Genomic DNA, 17,500 nt, shown 5'->3' with positions numbered 1-17,500 from the left:
TTGTTTTACACTGCTATAGAGCAACCTGACACGAATCACATCACAAAAAACTATGTAGATTTTCGGGAAGCTCTTTCTCTTATTTTGGCGATCCAGCACGTCCTGTCAACACTTGAGTGTGTGTGCTTCGGCAATCTCCGCTCCCTCCGCCTGTGCATCGGCCATCTCCGCTACCCTCCCCCCCCCCTCCTGCAAACCCCACTCCGTTGTGATTGGTTACCTTCCTTCCGGAACACTTTCAGTGGCGGGAAGCGCGAGCATGGATCTATAAGGGCGCGAGGCAGACGCGAGGCAGACGCGAACAGGGAAGTGACAGCATTACCATACATGGAAACATCCGCGTGGTGACTTCACGAAGTTTTATGCGACGTCACGAATTATGAAAGGGTAGACCGCTTTGAAGACGTGACTTCTCGACTGGCTAGAATAGTGTTTAGTGCTCGGCACAGACACCCCAGACGGTCAGCAGGGAATACGTCGAAATGCATGTAAGTCATTATTTGATAATTTAGTATGGTTAAGCATGACTATGAATCATCATAACAACGTTTATAGGTCATAAAAGTCAAAAAGCATCATAGGTCCTCTTTAAACCATTTACAACACAGAAATCCTTCCTTAAAGACCTTCTTCACTGGTGGAAATATGAAGGTGTGTTGAACTCTGAGATCCTATGTAGTATAAATATGTGAACATTTTTGAAATCGGTTCATCCTAGCCTGAGAAAAGGCAGAAAGAGTGTTTTATGGTCTCACTGTCTAACCCTACAATTTACTAGTGTGACATTACACTAGTAAAAATGTAGGGTTAGGGATTAACAGGACAGCTGGGCCAAGGGAAGACTGAGGGAAGAAGAACCTCATTCATTATTTTATAATAGCGATTTTATAATGATAGAACGCCGGTTCTGTCAGGGTGAAGTATTCCTTTAAGCATTGCTTCAAAACAACCCTCCAAAAGAGTTCTCTGAAACACTGCACTGAATGTTAAAGTTGACTAAATTCTTTATTTTTCATCCTCTGTTGCAGATTGAGACATGAAATTGAAAACATTTTAAAGCTAAAAAATGTTGACTTTAACTGTACACCACTGACTTTGCCTGTTAAGATTTTTTTAAAAATCAATAAACAACAAAAAAGAGAAATAGCTGCCATCTGCCAGTGTATTTCAGCTAGTCACTCAGCATTTCATTGGTCATGTGTCTTAAAAACGATGACAACATCCAAAATGTGCAGACCTCTCATTCGTCTAAATTAGGGCTGGGCATTATTGATTACATTTTCTCTTATCACAAATATGCTAATAAACAAAATTGTATAGTATAGTATCGCCCAGCCCTAGTCTAAATAGGTTAAATAAAAATATTAAAATCTATGGTGTCAAAGCTCCCAGGTTAACGTACCCTTCTCGTCTGTGGTGAATGAGTGACTGTATCCGTGTTTCTGCAGCTGCTGTCGGAGTTTCATGATGTGCCGCCCTTCCACAAAGCCCTTACTGCAAAACAACACACACACACACACACACACACACACACACACACACACACACACACACACACACACACACACACACACACACACACACACACACACACACACACACACACACACACACACACACACACACACACACACACACACACACACACACACACACTCACACACTCACACACACACACACACTCACACACAGCATGACATTTATATAAGTATTTAAACATGAAGGTTGAGTCTGAGAACGCTTGTTGTCAATCAATCCCTTTTTGTTCAAATCAGTGAATATCTCCTCATGATCCGCTTCCTGTCTGTACTGTGTGTGTGATGAAAAATATGTTAATAAACAGCCTAGGATCTGTAAATGGGTATGTTAACAAAGTGTATGTCAACAAATAGGTCCACTATAGTAAGCAACATGCCAGTTTACAGAGCCTAGGCTGTGTATTAACACTGGATTATTTTACCACGCACACACAGTACAGGTAGCGGATTATGAGGATATATTCATGCACTCTCCAGATTCCACCTTTGAGAAATTACTAAAAAAAATATATCAGCACACACACACACACACACACACACAGACACACACACAGACACACACACAGACACACACACAGACACACACACACACACACACACACACACACACACACACACACACACACACACACACACACCTGCGTAGGGGGTTAACGATGTTGTACAGTAGTGTTCTCTGGATGGGAGCGTCTTGAGGTGTTGTTGATTTGAACAACATGGAGTCCAGCACAGAGGAGCAGGAAAACAAGCTGAAAACACAGACGGACACGACAAGAGTTATCACATGAAAAATAAACTTAAATAGTGTGGCATGGTTACTGTGAGGAACCAGAGACCTCATGGTTACTGTGAGGAACCAGAGACCTCATGGTTACTGTGAGGAACCAGAGACCTCATGGTTACTGGGAGGAACCAGAGACCTCATGGTTACTGTGAGGAACCAGAGACCTCATGGTTACTGGGAGGAACCAGAGACCTCATGGTTACTGTGAGGAACCAGAGACCTCATGGTTACTGGGAGGAACCAGAGACCTCATGGTTACTGGGAGGAACCAGAGACCTCATGGTTACTGGGAGGAACCAGAGACCTCATGGTTACTGGGAGGAGGAACCAGAGACCTCATGGTTACTGTGAGGAACCAGAGACCTCATGGTTACTGGGAGGAGGAACCAGAGACCTCATGGTTACTGGGAGGAGGAACCAGAGACCTCATGTTTACTGTGAGGAACCAGAGACCTCATGGTTACTGGGAGGAGGAACCAGAGACCTCATGGTTACTGGGAGGAGGGACCAGAGACCTCATGGTTACTGTGAGGAACCAGAGACCTCATGGTTACTGGGAGGAGGAACCAGAGACCTCATGGTTACTGGGAGGAGGAACCAGAGACCTCATGGTTACTGGGAGGAACCAGATACCTCATGGTTACTGGGAGGAACCAGAGACCTCATGGTTACTGGGAGGAACCAGAGACCTCATGGTTACTGGGAGGAGGAACCAGAGACCTCATGGTTACTGGGAGGAGGAACCAGATACCTCATGGTTACTGGGAGGAGGAACCAGAGACCTCATGGTTAATGGGAGGAGGAACCAGAGACCTCATGGCTACTGGGAGGAACCAGAGACCTCATGGTTACTGGGAGGAGGAACCAGAGACCTCATGGTTACTGGGAGGAGGAACCAGAGACCTCATGGTTACTGGGAGGAGGAACCAGAGACCTCATGGCTACTGGGAGGAACCAGAGACCTCATGGTTACTGGGAGGAGGAACCAGAGACCTCATGGTTACCGGGAGGAGGAACCAGAGACCTCATGGTTACTGTGAGGAACCAGAGACCTCATGGTTACTGGGAGGAGGAACCAGAGACCTCATGGTTACTGGGAGGAGGAACCAGAGACCTCATGGTTACTGGGAGGAACCAGAGACCTCATGGTTACTGGGAGGAACCAGAGACCTCATGGTTACTGGGAGGAACCAGAGACCTCATGGTTACTGGGAGGAGGAACCAGATACCTCATGGTTACTGGGAGGAGGAACCAGATACCTCATGGTTACTGTGAGGAACCAGAGACCTCATGGTTACTGTGAGGAACCAGAGACCTCATGGTTACTGGGAGGAGGAACCAGAGACCTCATGGTTACTGGGAGGAGGAACCAGAGACCTCATGGTTACTGGAAGGAGGAACCAGAGACCTCATGGTTACTGGGAGGAACCAGAGACCTCATGGTTACTGGGAGGAGGAACCAGAGACCTCATGGTTACTGGGAGGAGGAACCAGAGACCACATGGTTACTGGGAGGAGGAACCAGAGACCTCATGGTTACTGGGAGGAGGAACCAGAGACCTCATGGCTACTGGGAGGAGGAACCAGAGACCTCATGGTTACTGGGAGGAGGAACCAGAGACCTCTAGGACATCCTACCACCTTATATACATTCTTAAATATGATAATATGATATGTTCATGTCAATCATACCAGTTGAACTATTATTTTCATATAATTCATCGTCATATGTTCATAAATCCCGACCTGAAAAGAGCAGCGTCCATGTAGCAGGAGTTGCAGTGGCCTTGGATCCCTTTCATTCGCCCGATCAGAACGTTGTCAATCTGCTCCGAGCTGATCGGAGGAACAGTCATAGGTTTGCCTGTGTAGTGCTCCATCTCTGTAGACAGACATACAGACAGACAGACAGACAGACAGACAGACAGACAGACAGACAGACAGACACACATATGAAAACAAGGCTCAAGACTGCTGCACAGAAATTAGTTGTGGTGTAGTGGTTAGAGTCGTCCCCCCCCCCATAGAGTCTCAGTCCTCTTCACAGCAGACCCGGGTTAGAATCCAGCCCGGGTCGTTCTCTGCATGTCATTCCCCTCTCTGACACATTTCATCTCTGTCTCTACACACTGTCAATAAAGCATGAAAAAAACTATAATAATAATCTTAATCTTTTTGTAATTTTCTTCTTTTTCTTTTAAAGATTTTTTTTGGCATTTTTACTCTTTATTGATAGTGTAGAGACAGAGTTGAAATGGGGCAGAGAGGGGAGTGACATGCAGAGAACGACCGCGGGCTGGAATCGAACCCGGGTCTGCTGCTGGCCGAGGCCCATGGGGGGGACGCCTTACCAACTGAGCTAAAGGCGCCCCCCTTTTTGTAATTTTCAAGCTTTATTAGATAGTACAGAGTTGAAATGGGCAGACAGAGAGAGAGAGAGGGGGGATGACCTGCAAGTCAGATTTGAACCCGCGACCACTGCATCGAAAGGACGGAGCCAATATGGTACGCGCTCTATCCACTACGCCAATTGTTGAGAGTTTTTTTTACCTGGACCCGTGTCTTCTTGGACCTCCATCTTCTCGCTGAAGTCTTCTGATCTGTTCATGAACCTGGAGTCAGGCCGGCAGGAGCTGAGCTTCACAAACAGAGCTCTCCTTGGAGGACAGTCGAAGAAACGCTTATCTTTTAAGGTCCCATCACTCACTCCACTTTCATCCTCCTGGAGACAAGAACAATTAAAAATTAGGTTCGTACATCCACCAACCACATCAACTCAAGGTTGTGTCTTATGTATGGTGTATATGTTTTTTTTATTTATACAGGTAATTTCATTGAGAAACAAGGTCTTGTTCACCAGAGACACTTCTTTAGACAGCAACAGTACAACATACAGTTAAAGACAAACAGGATGTTAAAGGAATACTTCACCCATACGGAACCGGCGTTCTATCATTATAAAATCAATATTATAATATAATGAATGAGGTTTTTCTTCCCTCAGTCTTCCCTTGGCCCAGCTGTCCTTTTAATCCTAACCCTACATTTGACCATGTGTGATGTCACACATGGGAAAATGTAGGGTTAGACAGTGAGACCATAAAACACTCTTTCTGCCTTTTCTCAGGCTAGGATGAACCGATTACAATTTTTTTTTTTTGCACATTTATACTACATAGGATCCACAGAGTTCAATACACCTTCATAGTCCCACCAGTGAAGTAGGTCTTTAAGTGCAGAGGCAATAAATAATGTGAAACATGATAAAATGAATATTACCAGCTCTAGTCCGGCCATGGTTTCCTTTCTGTTCGGCAGAGAACCGATCCAGCGGATGATTCCATATGAATTTCCTTTAGCGAATGTCACTTCCACCAGAGAACTCAAGCTCAGGTCCAAGTCATCGTTGCTTGGTTCCACCATTGGTGTATCCACAACCATGCTCTCTGGGGCTACGGTTAAAAATACATTTAAAAGTCAAAGTCAAGGTCAACGTTTTTTATTGCCAGTTCTAATATATGCAAGACAGACATCAGAATCAAAATGGCGTTTATCTCTGACCCACGGTGCAATAGGAACGATAAAGGTGCAGTGTGTAATATGACATCATCAAGAAAGTACACTACAGTGGCCTTCAAGGACAAGAACAATTCTAAATGTTAAACAATGCACCTGATGACATTCCAACTATGACACTTTCAAGATGGCGGCACTAGGCCTTGGTCCAAAATATGCAGAAATATGGACATATATGAGACCCTTTCTAAGGGAAAAAATAATAATTAAAAAAAAAAAATTCAGCTATTATGCACTAAATTAAATGTAGGCTACTTATGGATATTATAATTATTTTCTACAAAATCTGCTAGGAAATAAAACCCAAAATTCTACACACTGCAGGTTTAAAGAAATATATAGTAGAATAAGAAAGACATAAACATAAACAATATTAACATTAGATACATTCTAAATACTAAGTAGTGCAAAGGAATTTTTGTACAATATAAAACAGTATATATATAAAATAGAATAGAAAGTAAAAAGTAGATAAGTTAAATTGAAATGCGCAATGTGTAATGTGATGAACAATATGTACAATATGCAATACGCACTCAACTGGATGGACATTTTACGGCATTCAGGTCAGATTCATTACAATTTTTGGGAAATAAGTGCAAACTCAAAAAAATACAAATAAAAAAATAAGTAGTTGTTCAGACCTGTGGGCACTTCTCCCTTAATAACGTCCTTCAGTGGAACTTCTACTTCACCGCCCGTCTTTCCACTCTCATCTTGGTCCTGAAAACACAAAGAGAAATGAAAGAGACAGACAGACAGACAGACAGACAGAGAGAGAGAGAGAGAGAGAGAGAGAGAGAGAGAGAGAGAGAGAGAGAGAGAGAGAGACAGAGAGAGAGAGAGAAAGAGAGACAGACAGACAGGCAGAGAGAGAGAGAGAGAGAGAGAAAGAGAGACAGACAGACAGGCAGAGAGAGAGAGAGAGACAAAGAGACACAGACAGACAGACAGGCAGACAGACAGACAGACAGACAGACAGACAGACAGACAGACAGACAGACAGACAGACAGAGAGAGAGAAAGAGAGACAGACAGACAGGCAGAGAGAGAGAGAGAGACAAAGAGAGACAGACAGACAGACAGGCAAGCAGGCAAGCAGGCAAGCAGGCAGGCAGGCAAACAGACAGACAGACAGACACACACACACACACACACACACACACACACACAGACACAGACAGACTAACTCACTGTGGAGATCAAAACATAATCTTCTCCTTTTCCTTTCATCACTTCCAGCACCATCCCATGGCGCAGTTTCTTCCCCCCAGTGAAGTAGGACACTCTGTCAGCCGGGTTGAGCTGCTGTGGGTCTGCCTGTGGGTCTGCCTTTGACTCTGCCTGTGTCTGTGGTTTGAGATCAGCTGGAGAGGAGGATCTATGTTCCACTGGTCTCACCCTGTAGAACGGGGCTATAACCCCACAGTCTTTCTCACAGGAGAAGAGCCTCTTATAGTCGTAGGTTCCATCGTTTTTCCCTTTGCCCCTGTCCTCTCCCTGGGGGGATAGAACCACTTTTTAAATATGAACACATTAAAACTGCTTTATTTGCTGACATTGTTGCTTCCACATGTGGTAGGATGGCCTAGAGGTAAGGGGGCCGACTAGTAACATTGAGGTCTCTGGTTTGATCCCCGGCACCGGACAAGAGGGTGTTATTTGTAACACTAGTGGTGGCTGCTATTACATCTACGGTGCCCACCATCTCTACCATTGTGTCCTTGAGCAAGACACTTAACCCCAAGGTCTGCAGTGCGGCCCCGCTGCAGACCTTCGTCTAAGTCCCTGAGTGAAGATCCCCTATATCAGGGGTGTCAAACTCATTTTGGTTCGAGGGCCACATACAGCCTCTCTGATCTCAAGTGGGCCGGACCAGTACAATAATGGCAAAATAACGTACATCAACTCCAAATCTCTAGCTTTGTTTTTCAGTAATATGCTTTATCACTCAGTCTACATTTGTAACCTACATTATCACGGATCACAAGGGATCTCTGTACCCCCCAGGAAATGTCTTAGTAAAGGTTGCTGCTGGCCATGGGAATAGGAGGTGCGGCGCGCAGCGCCGCAGCAAAAATTTGGGGGGTATTTTGCTCAAAGATGCCAATACGCACTAATGAAATAAACAACTGTTTATTTGAATACACAAATACAACAGGCACTGACGTTACAGTTGTCCAATTTTGTTTACTATATGTACAGGGACACATTTTGTGCAAACATGCAGACAGTACAAAATAAAATTTAATAAAAGTGCAACTTCTACTGTTTTGATTTATTTTTAAATACAGAGGTTATTGGTTGTTTTGGAATTCGTTTTTCCCAATTTAAAACATAAAAATAAAGCAGCATGGAAAATTAGGAAATAAATCTTGTAGGCCTACACTAGCATGCTCCTGCTCGTTTCGCACGTGCAGAGCCGCGGACACATCGCGCTTGCTAGTACATTAATTGTTCAGCACTAAAAATAAAAATTGTTTTATTTATTTTTTTATTTTTTGGTTTTTACTTTGCCATAAAGCACTGGAGGAAACATTAATAGCGGTGAAGCAAGATTGCCATTTACCATTTCCCACGTTGCTAAAATGTGCTTTTTTTTTATTTAGGCTGCCCCCTAGCGGCTGGAGTGAGCATTTTGGTTATTTCTTTAAAAATTCATATCTCCTCACAGGAATGGGCTAGAGACTTACTTTTTTTTTTGAAATGCTCATAAATGTGTGCTCTACAAGTCGCGGGCCGGATTAAATCATCTCGCGGGCCGCATCCGGCCCGCGGGCCGTATGTTTGACACCACTGCCCTATATGTAGAAATGCAAGAAGTTAACATCCCCATAAAATGGAGATGAGTTAGACTTTGTCTGTGGTGGTGGTCCTACGTGGTACCCCAAAACCTGAGCAAATGAAACCAAATCTACATGCATAGATAATAGTGTGGGAAAATCTTGTTTTTTTTTCTCACCTGCAGTTCAATGCCAAAGGACATTCCTGATAAGGGACTGTTATAATACGGCGCAGACTTTATTTTTCCAATGTAGCGAATGATGCCATTGAGCCTCTGTCCATCTTCTTCCACAGTCACCTCAGTGTCCTTGGCGAGTGTTAGGGCTGTTTGTAGAGCAGCTTCCTCTCTGTACCACTTCAGCCTCTCCGCATCATCAGGCAGGGCCACTAGAAAGTCTGCCTCTTTCTCACTCAACTCAGCCATGTTGCCAACGTCTATGTCATAGTCTAATCCTGAAATAGAGCTCATAAAGCACACAGGCAACTTTTTGGGAGACTGACATATTCTGAGTTGTGAGCGGTGCTTGTATTTACTCATGTAACATATTTGGCCAGCATTGACGTGTCTTGGGTATTCAGGTTTTCTTGTTAAGATGAAGTACACCTTGTCTGATGAGGACGTCATGTTTCAGGGCACTGTCCAGAAACACAAACACACACAAATGGTCACTTATGGGGACTTTACATAGGTTTACATTCATCCATTTTACCATCTGGAAACACAGCTGTCCCAAGTTGCACAAGTTGTCCACACACACACACACACACACACACACACACACACACACACACACACACACACACACACACACACACACACACACACACACACACACACACACACACACACACACACACACACACACACACACACACACACACACACACACACACACACACACACACACACGTTACTTTTAAAATCAGCATGTTTAGCCCATGTTTCCATATCGGGAGTCAGGACACAGCTTTAGTCCCCAAACAAACAACTGGTTTAGTGTGTGCAGTGAACACACATACAACCACAGACTGTATATAATTACAACATTGACACTACCAACCCACCACCACCTTAGTTGTAAACAGCCCTATAACTAGCTTGCTAACTTGCTACAACACACGTAGCCACTGTTGTTTACACGTAATGTCAAATCGATTAAACAACTTTAACATAGCCTACAGTAACTCAAATGTGTCCCCCTATTATTCCTGAAGCAATACAGTCAAAGTTAGCGTTACCTTCACGTGTTTTAACAGGTTTGAAGTGTTGTTTCTGTCTGTAAATATTTCGCTGCTGACGGTTTAGTCCGAAATCTTTAGTTTCACTTCCCCTTTCATTTCTTTTCATAAGCGACGTCACTCCGCAAGCGCAATTGAGGGAAAAGCGAAAGTTATTTAAACCCTAAAACACTTCTAAAACGTAATAGCGTAACAATGCTTCTCTTCGGGAACAGCTCAATGTTGTAGTGAAGAGGAAAAGGGGGGATTTTATTTAGTGACGCTGTTGTTTTCAAAATGATTTGACAGATCAGACCGAAGCGAGTCTTTCCAGAGGGTATAACGTAAGCTTGAACCATCAGTTATATCTCACAGGCAACTAGTGCTGTGTTTATATCTAGTTATATATACTGCTACAGTTTGACGTGGGTATTCGAGATTGTGAAATATCCATATCACACACTGAACGAACACGTGACATTGTTTTTCGACTTCTAATTTACAAAAAGTGCAAGAAATATTCAATATCAAGTATATCGTGCCTGTAAGACAACGCAGAGGGTTTCTGACACATTACGCGTCACGCTGGCTACACGCTGGCTACGCGCTCTGTGATTGGACAGTATAATTCACGTATAATCTGACGTTGTCGGTGACGAAGCAGGTTCCGATGTAAACATCAAACATGGAGGAGAGAGAAGCGCTGAAGAGGCAAATTGAACTTCTACAAAGTAACTCTGTCTTTTTTTATTGAATGTCGACATTTTGTTTTCTAGCAAGCGGGTCAATGTCTGTCCTGTTAGGATATGTGGTGTGGAATTGATGGGGCTGTGTTTTAAAATAAAACCAAAAAAACGTGAACCGTTAGCTTTGCCTCGAGCTGACACAACACGTGTAAGAAGAAGACTATACTTTGGCGCGTTTATCCATATTTTATAACGTATTACATGTAGATATAAGTTAATAACAGTGTCTCTAGTTCATATTCATTTGAGGTAATGTACTAGTTATGTTTCTTCACGCTGTCAACAGGTTAAAAGTGTGTCATCAGCCCGTTCGCTGTCATAGCAACACAACTGATAGCTCAACTGATTTATTAACCGGGTCAACTTAAAAAATACAACATTTCACTCAAACCTGGATGTATTTAGCTACATCGGAAATGCACTGCCATTCTGATAGGGTGAAAATATACCTGTAAGAAGTCGTACAAACACCGCCAACCCTAACCCTGCAACTATACTGTTAGCTTGGAAAATGTACACGTTTCACTATGTTTAGATCCACATACTCGCCTGTCCCTGTTAATATAAATGCTATTCATAATTATGACTTGTCTGTCTATAGGTTATACAAAAGGGATATTGGTTTGACAACGTTATCTATTGTATTTCATCTTTATTCTCGTAATTTTTCGACTTAATTCTTCAAGTACATAAGGGAAGAAAACACATGCTGCGCTCGTTTTTTTTCTCTCCTGTGTCCCTAATACTCTTCCGTACATTACATCAGAGCTGTCTTTTTTTATTTGAAATTCAAATAATCGTTCGAAAAGTCGGTTGAAAAGTTCATATTAAAATAAATTACAGGTCATTTTTAAATAGTTTTGAATTTCATTTTTTGAAAAAGTCAAGTGACAGCCCTACAGAACATACATGATTTATCTTTACTTACTTACTATTGTTTGTCAATTATCTGAAATGTAACATACAACAACTAAATAACTCTTAACCGTTTTTCATCTCCAGATCTCATCAGTAGACATAAGAGTGTCCATGGCGATGCACCGTTCACAGGAGTTGATCAGAGACATCCAGAGGCCCCTACGTCGGTCCCACATCCTCCCCAGCCGCGGAGCTCCCGAGGTGGGCCACCGTACGCACCTCACGCCCGGGACAGCTGGAAGAAAACCTACTCACTCAGGAACAAGAACCCACAATCTACTGGTGGAGCCCCATCAAATTCTGTCAATCAGTCTAGTTCCCACGGTTTGAATCAGAGGGAGACAGAGAGAGAGACACTTCAGAGAGAGCGACACACAGACAGTATTACAGCAAGTCGTGGTGGTGGAAGGGAGACAAATGAAAGGGATATTCCTATTAAAAAAGAAGCAGTTTTGACTCGGCATGAAGACGGACAAGGAGACTCAAGATCAACAGGTAATAATGACATGCAATATGATGAAACCATTCACAGACTCAAACATTTGTTGTTGGTGTTTGTCTCGAATTCAAACATTCGAGACAAACACCACTTCACAAACTACAGGCCTATTTCACTGCTTCCTCAATTTTCAAAAATCTTAGAAAAAGTATTTGCTGCTAGACTTAACAAATTCATCAATAAACACAATTTACTAACTGACAGCCAATACGGCTTCAGACCCAACCGATCCACTTCATTAGCAGTCATTGAGCTAATTGAAAAGATTACAAATTCCCTGGACCAAAAGAAATATGCAGCTGGTGTTTTTTTTTTCTTCTATTGATCTCAAATAACAGTTCACACAGAGCCATGTTTGCATATTTATTTGAATATTTCTGGAAAAATTGTAATAGAAACTATTTTTCCTTTTTAATGTCAGTAATCAACTGACAAAGTTTGATGATGATATCTATAAGTTAAATGTGGAGTCAGTCAGTGATTCTGGATCTTGTTGGCAAAATCACTTTTTGTCCGAATCAGGGAATATCTTGTTACGATCCGCTACCTGTACATACTGTCTGTGCAAGGCAAGGCAAGGCAAGGCAAGGCAAGTTTATTTATATAGCACAATTCAAACACAAGGCCATTCAAAGTGCTTTACAGGGGCAAGATTCAAATACATAAAACACATTAGAAGACATTTAAAAGCGAATGAAAAGAAGTAAAACATTTAAATAAAATAAAAAGTACAGGTTAAAATGGAAACAGAAAAGTCTTCAGACTCGATTTAAAAGAACTGAGGGTTGTGCGCTGAAAACAAGTCTGGTGTTAATCCACAGCCTAGACTGAGGCTTTGTAAGCATGTATGTTTGCTAGGCATGGCGGACCCCCTTTGTTCACATAACAATTTAGAGAGTAAAAAAGGCCGTGTATGAATACCAGATTATGTTCAGCTCACACACTCAGTACGTACAGGTAGCGCATCATGAGGAGATACTCTCGAATTTTGACAAAAAAAAATATTTTGACTACCGAACCGCTGACTCCCCCTTTAAAAAATCTTCCTCTATTCTCTCTCTCTCTCTCTCACACACACACACACACACACACACACACACACACACACACACACACACACACACACACACACACACACACACGAGGTTCCCCTACTCACCTGCAGTGTCAGACCTTAAAATATGAACTGTTTTATTTTTCCATCAGGTGTCCGCAGCAAAGTGACTCCAGAACTTCAGCGGAGAACAGAGACGCATCATGTCATCCTACCAGAGAAGAAAGAAATGCCTTCTCCAGTCAAGCCCGGCACCTCAACCACTTTGCCCCAAGCAGACGCCAAAACATCCCATTCAAGCAAAACCAACGCTGATACAAAAAAGACTGCTACTGCTACATCAACTCCCACTACGGATAAAACAGTAGCACCTATTTCTGCTACAGCTAAAGTATCCAAACCAGCCTCAGTCAACCCCACATCTCACACCAGTGCAGCCATTTTGAAAAAGTCCAAGTTTACATGGGTGAAAAGCCAGAATGTGAAAGGTGTGGAGGCTAAACAAGCTAGCTCCACTATCACCATATCACACGCGGGAAAAGCCGTGAATGTTACCCCGACTTTAGTGTTGAAAGCTGGGGTCGCCAGTGGAAGCGCGTCCTTACACGCTACCAGTAAGAAAACACCGCCCAAGAAGTGCAATCGAAAGTTCAGCCCCATTTCCATAGCCCCCAAGACGTCCAAATACAAATGGGTGTCCTCCTCTCAAGCTAAAGTATCTCGGAAATCCATATCGCCCAAAGAGAAAGGAGATCCTGTCAAGAGACCGAGATTAGTGCCCACTCCTTCACCTAAGGTAAGAAAAAGGATTTATTTATTTATTTAATTACATTTTTTATGTCATAAATAAACAATACAAGTACATCTCAATACATTAGAATATCAATAAAAAGTTCATTTATTATTTATTCTGTAATTTAATAAAAAAAAAGTGAAACTTTCACATATTCTAGATTCATACAAACAGACCAGAAACTATAGATGCTCAACAATACTTTATTTTTTTAATTTTTTTTAAAGTTTTCTTTTCTTCAGTTTTTGAAGACATAACCATAAACGAACCTACATTTAGTGTGTATAGAAAAAAAACAATAATAATAATAATAATAATAATAATAATAATGGAGTAAAAATAAGATAAATAAATAATTTTTTTTTTTAAATAAATAAAAAAAACATTTAACAAGCTAACAAAGAATAAGAAGCACCTTCTTAAACACAAGTACAAATAAACATTTACAATGCTTTCTCACACATTTCATTCATGCTTCAAATAAATAATGTGCCCACTGCCCACAAAAATAATAGAAAGGAAGACATAAACACTTTGATGCTAGAACCCACAATAATAGATAGATTGTATAGAGATTATATGGATTACAAGAAGCGAATATAATAAATATTTTTATTTTTTTTTACTATGGAAAAGGGGTAGGATTAAATAAGTGTATACTTCTTCCTGCTCCTTTTCAGGCATATCACATCAATACAGATTATTTTTTCTTTTTTTTTTCTCTTTTTTTTTTGTTTCCTTTTCTTTTTGTGAAGTCATTTAAACATAAATTTTGTTTATTGTATTTTTATGCTTTTCATTTAGTTTTGTATTGTTTTTGATATGTCTGAAATAGAATATAAAATGAAATGAAATAAACAATACTATTACTAACAAAATAAACCATCTTTCCGTTTCCCTCCAGGTGAAGAAAGGAATGGTGGGTCATTCTCCCAGCACGTCAGCCAGTAGCCGTTACCGTTGGAAGGCAGGCGGGCAGAGTGTGTCCCCGGCTATGCTAGGAGCCTCTGGGACGTCCCGGCGCAGGTCTGCCTTCCACTGGACACCAGAGAGAAGCAACAGGAACACCAGAGGAGGAGGAGGAGGAGGAGGGGGGTCCGTAGCTTCACCGTTTGGGACGCAGTGTTCCTCCTTTATATCCCCTCCCGGTGGGTTCAAGCTACGCAGCAGGATGAAGATCATACGGAAGTCTGCTACTAGGTGAGTCATGGAAACGGGCAAAACACAGGCCCTGCGATCGGAATCACACACTCTTTCTTTTTTCTGTTCTACATACTACATCTGACCATAAAAGGAGTTATCTAGTTAGGATGCAGTAGGCATACTATTGGGACATACTTTTACTTATTTATTTCATCATAACATTGCGCCTTGATCTTGCCTCTTGCTTTTATATCCGTCACATCCCCGTTTGTTTTCATATGGAGGGTCCGTCGATGTGGCGTCACGTCCGGTGGCCACAAGAATCGGGACATCCTAAATCTTTTTTTTCTACCATACTAAATAGTAGCTAGTATGGGGATTGGAACGCTGCGGAGGGCTTTATTGTTAAGCAGCAACAACAACCACTCTAAGCATTCAACTGCATGAAAAACATAGTGTGTAATCTGGAACTCTAAAAATGCCACTCAAAAACATCGGCAAGTTAAATCTGAATCCACAATTTGTATTTTAAAAAACACAGTCTATGAAATTGTGATTGATAGTGCGATATCGGAGGAGTGGATTGCAGCCATGTCAGGCCTATATATTGGTTGCGTTCCGAATCGCATACTCTTTCTTTTTTTCTATTCTACATACTACATCCGACGATAAAAAGAATCTCGTTAGGATGCAGTAGGCATACTATTGGGACATACTTTTACTCTCTTATTTCATCATAACATTGCGCCTTGATCTTGCCTCTTGCTTTTCTATCCGTCGCATCCCCGTTTGTTTTCATATGGAGGCTTCGTCAATGGGACGTCACTTCACGTGCGCACTGGATTGTGGGTCAGAATCGCCCAAATAGGATGCACTTTTCAACACTAACAATCTTGGCCGCATGAAGTAGGACATCCGGGTACTTCTAACCATCCTAAATCTGGCCACAAGAATCGGGACATCCTAAATCTTTTTTCTACATACTATATAGTAGAAAGTATGCGATTCGGAACGCAACCCTTGTAATTGGATTGGATCTGTCCCGTCCCTAATGTCTTGTGTAGGACCGTTTCTTATTTATCTTTTAAATGACCAACCGTCTTTTGCCACTAGGTGACAGCAAAGTACAGCGGACTATTTATATGATTTGAATAAACAGCTCTGGAAAAAATGAAGAGACCACTCCAAATGTTCAGTGTCTCTCGTTTTACTATTTATTGGCGTATGTTTGAGTAGAATGAACATTTTGGTTTTATAATATAAAACTACTGACAACATTTCTACCAAATTCCTCCCAAAAATATTGTCACTAAAGAGCATTTCCGTTAAGTAATGTAGAGATGAAGATTGAAGAAAAATCCAGACTGGTCTCTTAATTTTTTAAGAGCTGTATTTGTCCTTAATGGTATGGAAGCCTTTATCACTGATTAAGAAAGGTGCTAAATAAATGTAAATACCTAATTACATTTTACCTTGTGTCCTGTAAAAGACTGAGGGAAGACTGAGGGAAGAAAAACCTCATTCATTATATTATAATAGCAATTTTATAATGATAGAACGCCAGTTTTGTATGGGTTGAAGTATTCCTTTAACTTAGCTTAACCGTGTGTGTGTGTGTGTGTGTGCGCGCGTGCGCGTGCGCGTGCGTGTGCGTGTGCGTGTGTGTGTCTGTGTCTGTGTCTGTGTTTGTGTGTAGTGGCGCCGGGTCAGAGAAAAGCTCCAGCCCGTCATCAGTGAAGTTTTCCCCCCGGACGAGGCCTCACAGCTGGGTCCGGTCCAGTCCCTCAGCAGGCAGAAGGACCAGGGACCACACCAAGGAACTGGTCTCTATTGGGAGACACAAGCTCAGGAGGCTCTCACCCACCTCATCTAGGACAAGTAAGAAGCACACACTAGTACACAAGACTGCAGTGGGTTTTCTTTAAAGATTATTTTTGGGAATTTTTCGTTTTTTTTTGAGAGATAGAGGTGATATTTAAATTTTTTTCATTTACCTTCTATTTATACTCGATAAATTGAGGGGTGTGTGTGTGTGTTTTCTTTTCTACTGTACATACTACATCTGATCATTAAAATGTATTTAGTTAGCATGCAGTATGCTACACTTGGGACATACTTTTATGTATCTATGTCATCCTAACATGGCGCCTTGAACTTGCCCCTTGCTTATATAATATATCCGTCTCATCGCTGGTTGTTTTCACTGGGAGGTGAGTGAAGGGGCCTTCCAGACTCTGACAGCAGCGATTACATTCATGTCCGTTAGAGGGCGCCGTCTCCCAGCCATGTCTATGTAGGGTCTTTGTGTGTCTTTCACTGGAGAGTGGCTCACAGGCAGACCATTAGGTGTGTGTGTGTTTGTGTCTCTCTCTCTCTCTCTCCCTCTCTCTGTGTATGTGTTTGTGTGTCTATCTCTCTCTCCCTCTCCCTTTCTCTGTGTATGTGT

General features: G+C 42.1%; 2 protein-coding genes across 6 annotated transcripts in view; one reads left to right on the top strand and one right to left on the bottom strand.

Annotated features, from left to right (window-relative positions):
• The window catches only part of cyldl (cylindromatosis (turban tumor syndrome), like), a 156,181-nt gene extending 146,032 nt beyond the window's left edge, over window positions 1-10,149 (bottom strand). For 3 of the 4 annotated variants that reach the window (XR_013844985.1, XR_013844986.1, XM_080032646.1), the window contains exons 1-9: window positions 9,923-10,149; window positions 8,862-9,319; window positions 7,094-7,399; window positions 6,544-6,622; window positions 5,603-5,775; window positions 4,874-5,045; window positions 4,070-4,205; window positions 2,177-2,287; window positions 1,403-1,494 (exon numbers count right to left, since the gene is read on the bottom strand). Coding sequence is in view for 2 of the 4 variants with exons in the window: in XM_080032646.1 (XP_079888772.1) it covers window positions 1,403-1,494; window positions 2,177-2,287; window positions 4,070-4,205; window positions 4,874-5,045; window positions 5,603-5,775; window positions 6,544-6,622; window positions 7,094-7,399; window positions 8,862-9,308 (1,516 nt within the window). In the remaining 2 variants the exon portion in view is untranslated. The remainder of the gene's footprint in view (window positions 1-1,402; window positions 1,495-2,176; window positions 2,288-4,069; window positions 4,206-4,873; window positions 5,046-5,602; window positions 5,776-6,543; window positions 6,623-7,093; window positions 7,400-8,861; window positions 9,320-9,922) is intronic. The other variant, XM_080032647.1, reaches the window with a different exon arrangement.
• A 410-nt stretch (window positions 10,150-10,559) lies between these two features.
• zc3h3 (zinc finger CCCH-type containing 3) overlaps window positions 10,560-17,500 on the top strand; it is a 102,914-nt gene continuing 95,973 nt past the window's right edge. For both annotated transcript variants that reach the window (XM_080032645.1, XM_080032644.1), the window contains exons 1-5: window positions 10,560-10,632; window positions 11,650-12,060; window positions 13,271-13,914; window positions 14,816-15,111; window positions 16,751-16,932. In XM_080032645.1, coding sequence (XP_079888771.1) covers window positions 10,587-10,632; window positions 11,650-12,060; window positions 13,271-13,914; window positions 14,816-15,111; window positions 16,751-16,932 — 1,579 coding nt within the window. In that variant the 5' untranslated portion in view covers window positions 10,560-10,586. The remainder of the gene's footprint in view (window positions 10,633-11,649; window positions 12,061-13,270; window positions 13,915-14,815; window positions 15,112-16,750; window positions 16,933-17,500) is intronic.

Source organism: Ammodytes marinus (assembly GCF_949987685.1).
Source record: "Ammodytes marinus genome assembly, chromosome: 8".
Classification (NCBI taxonomy): domain Eukaryota; kingdom Metazoa; phylum Chordata; class Actinopteri; order Uranoscopiformes; family Ammodytidae; genus Ammodytes; species Ammodytes marinus.
Note: the sequence above shows the minus strand (reverse complement) of the source record. Positions and strands in the feature narration are given on the sequence as shown.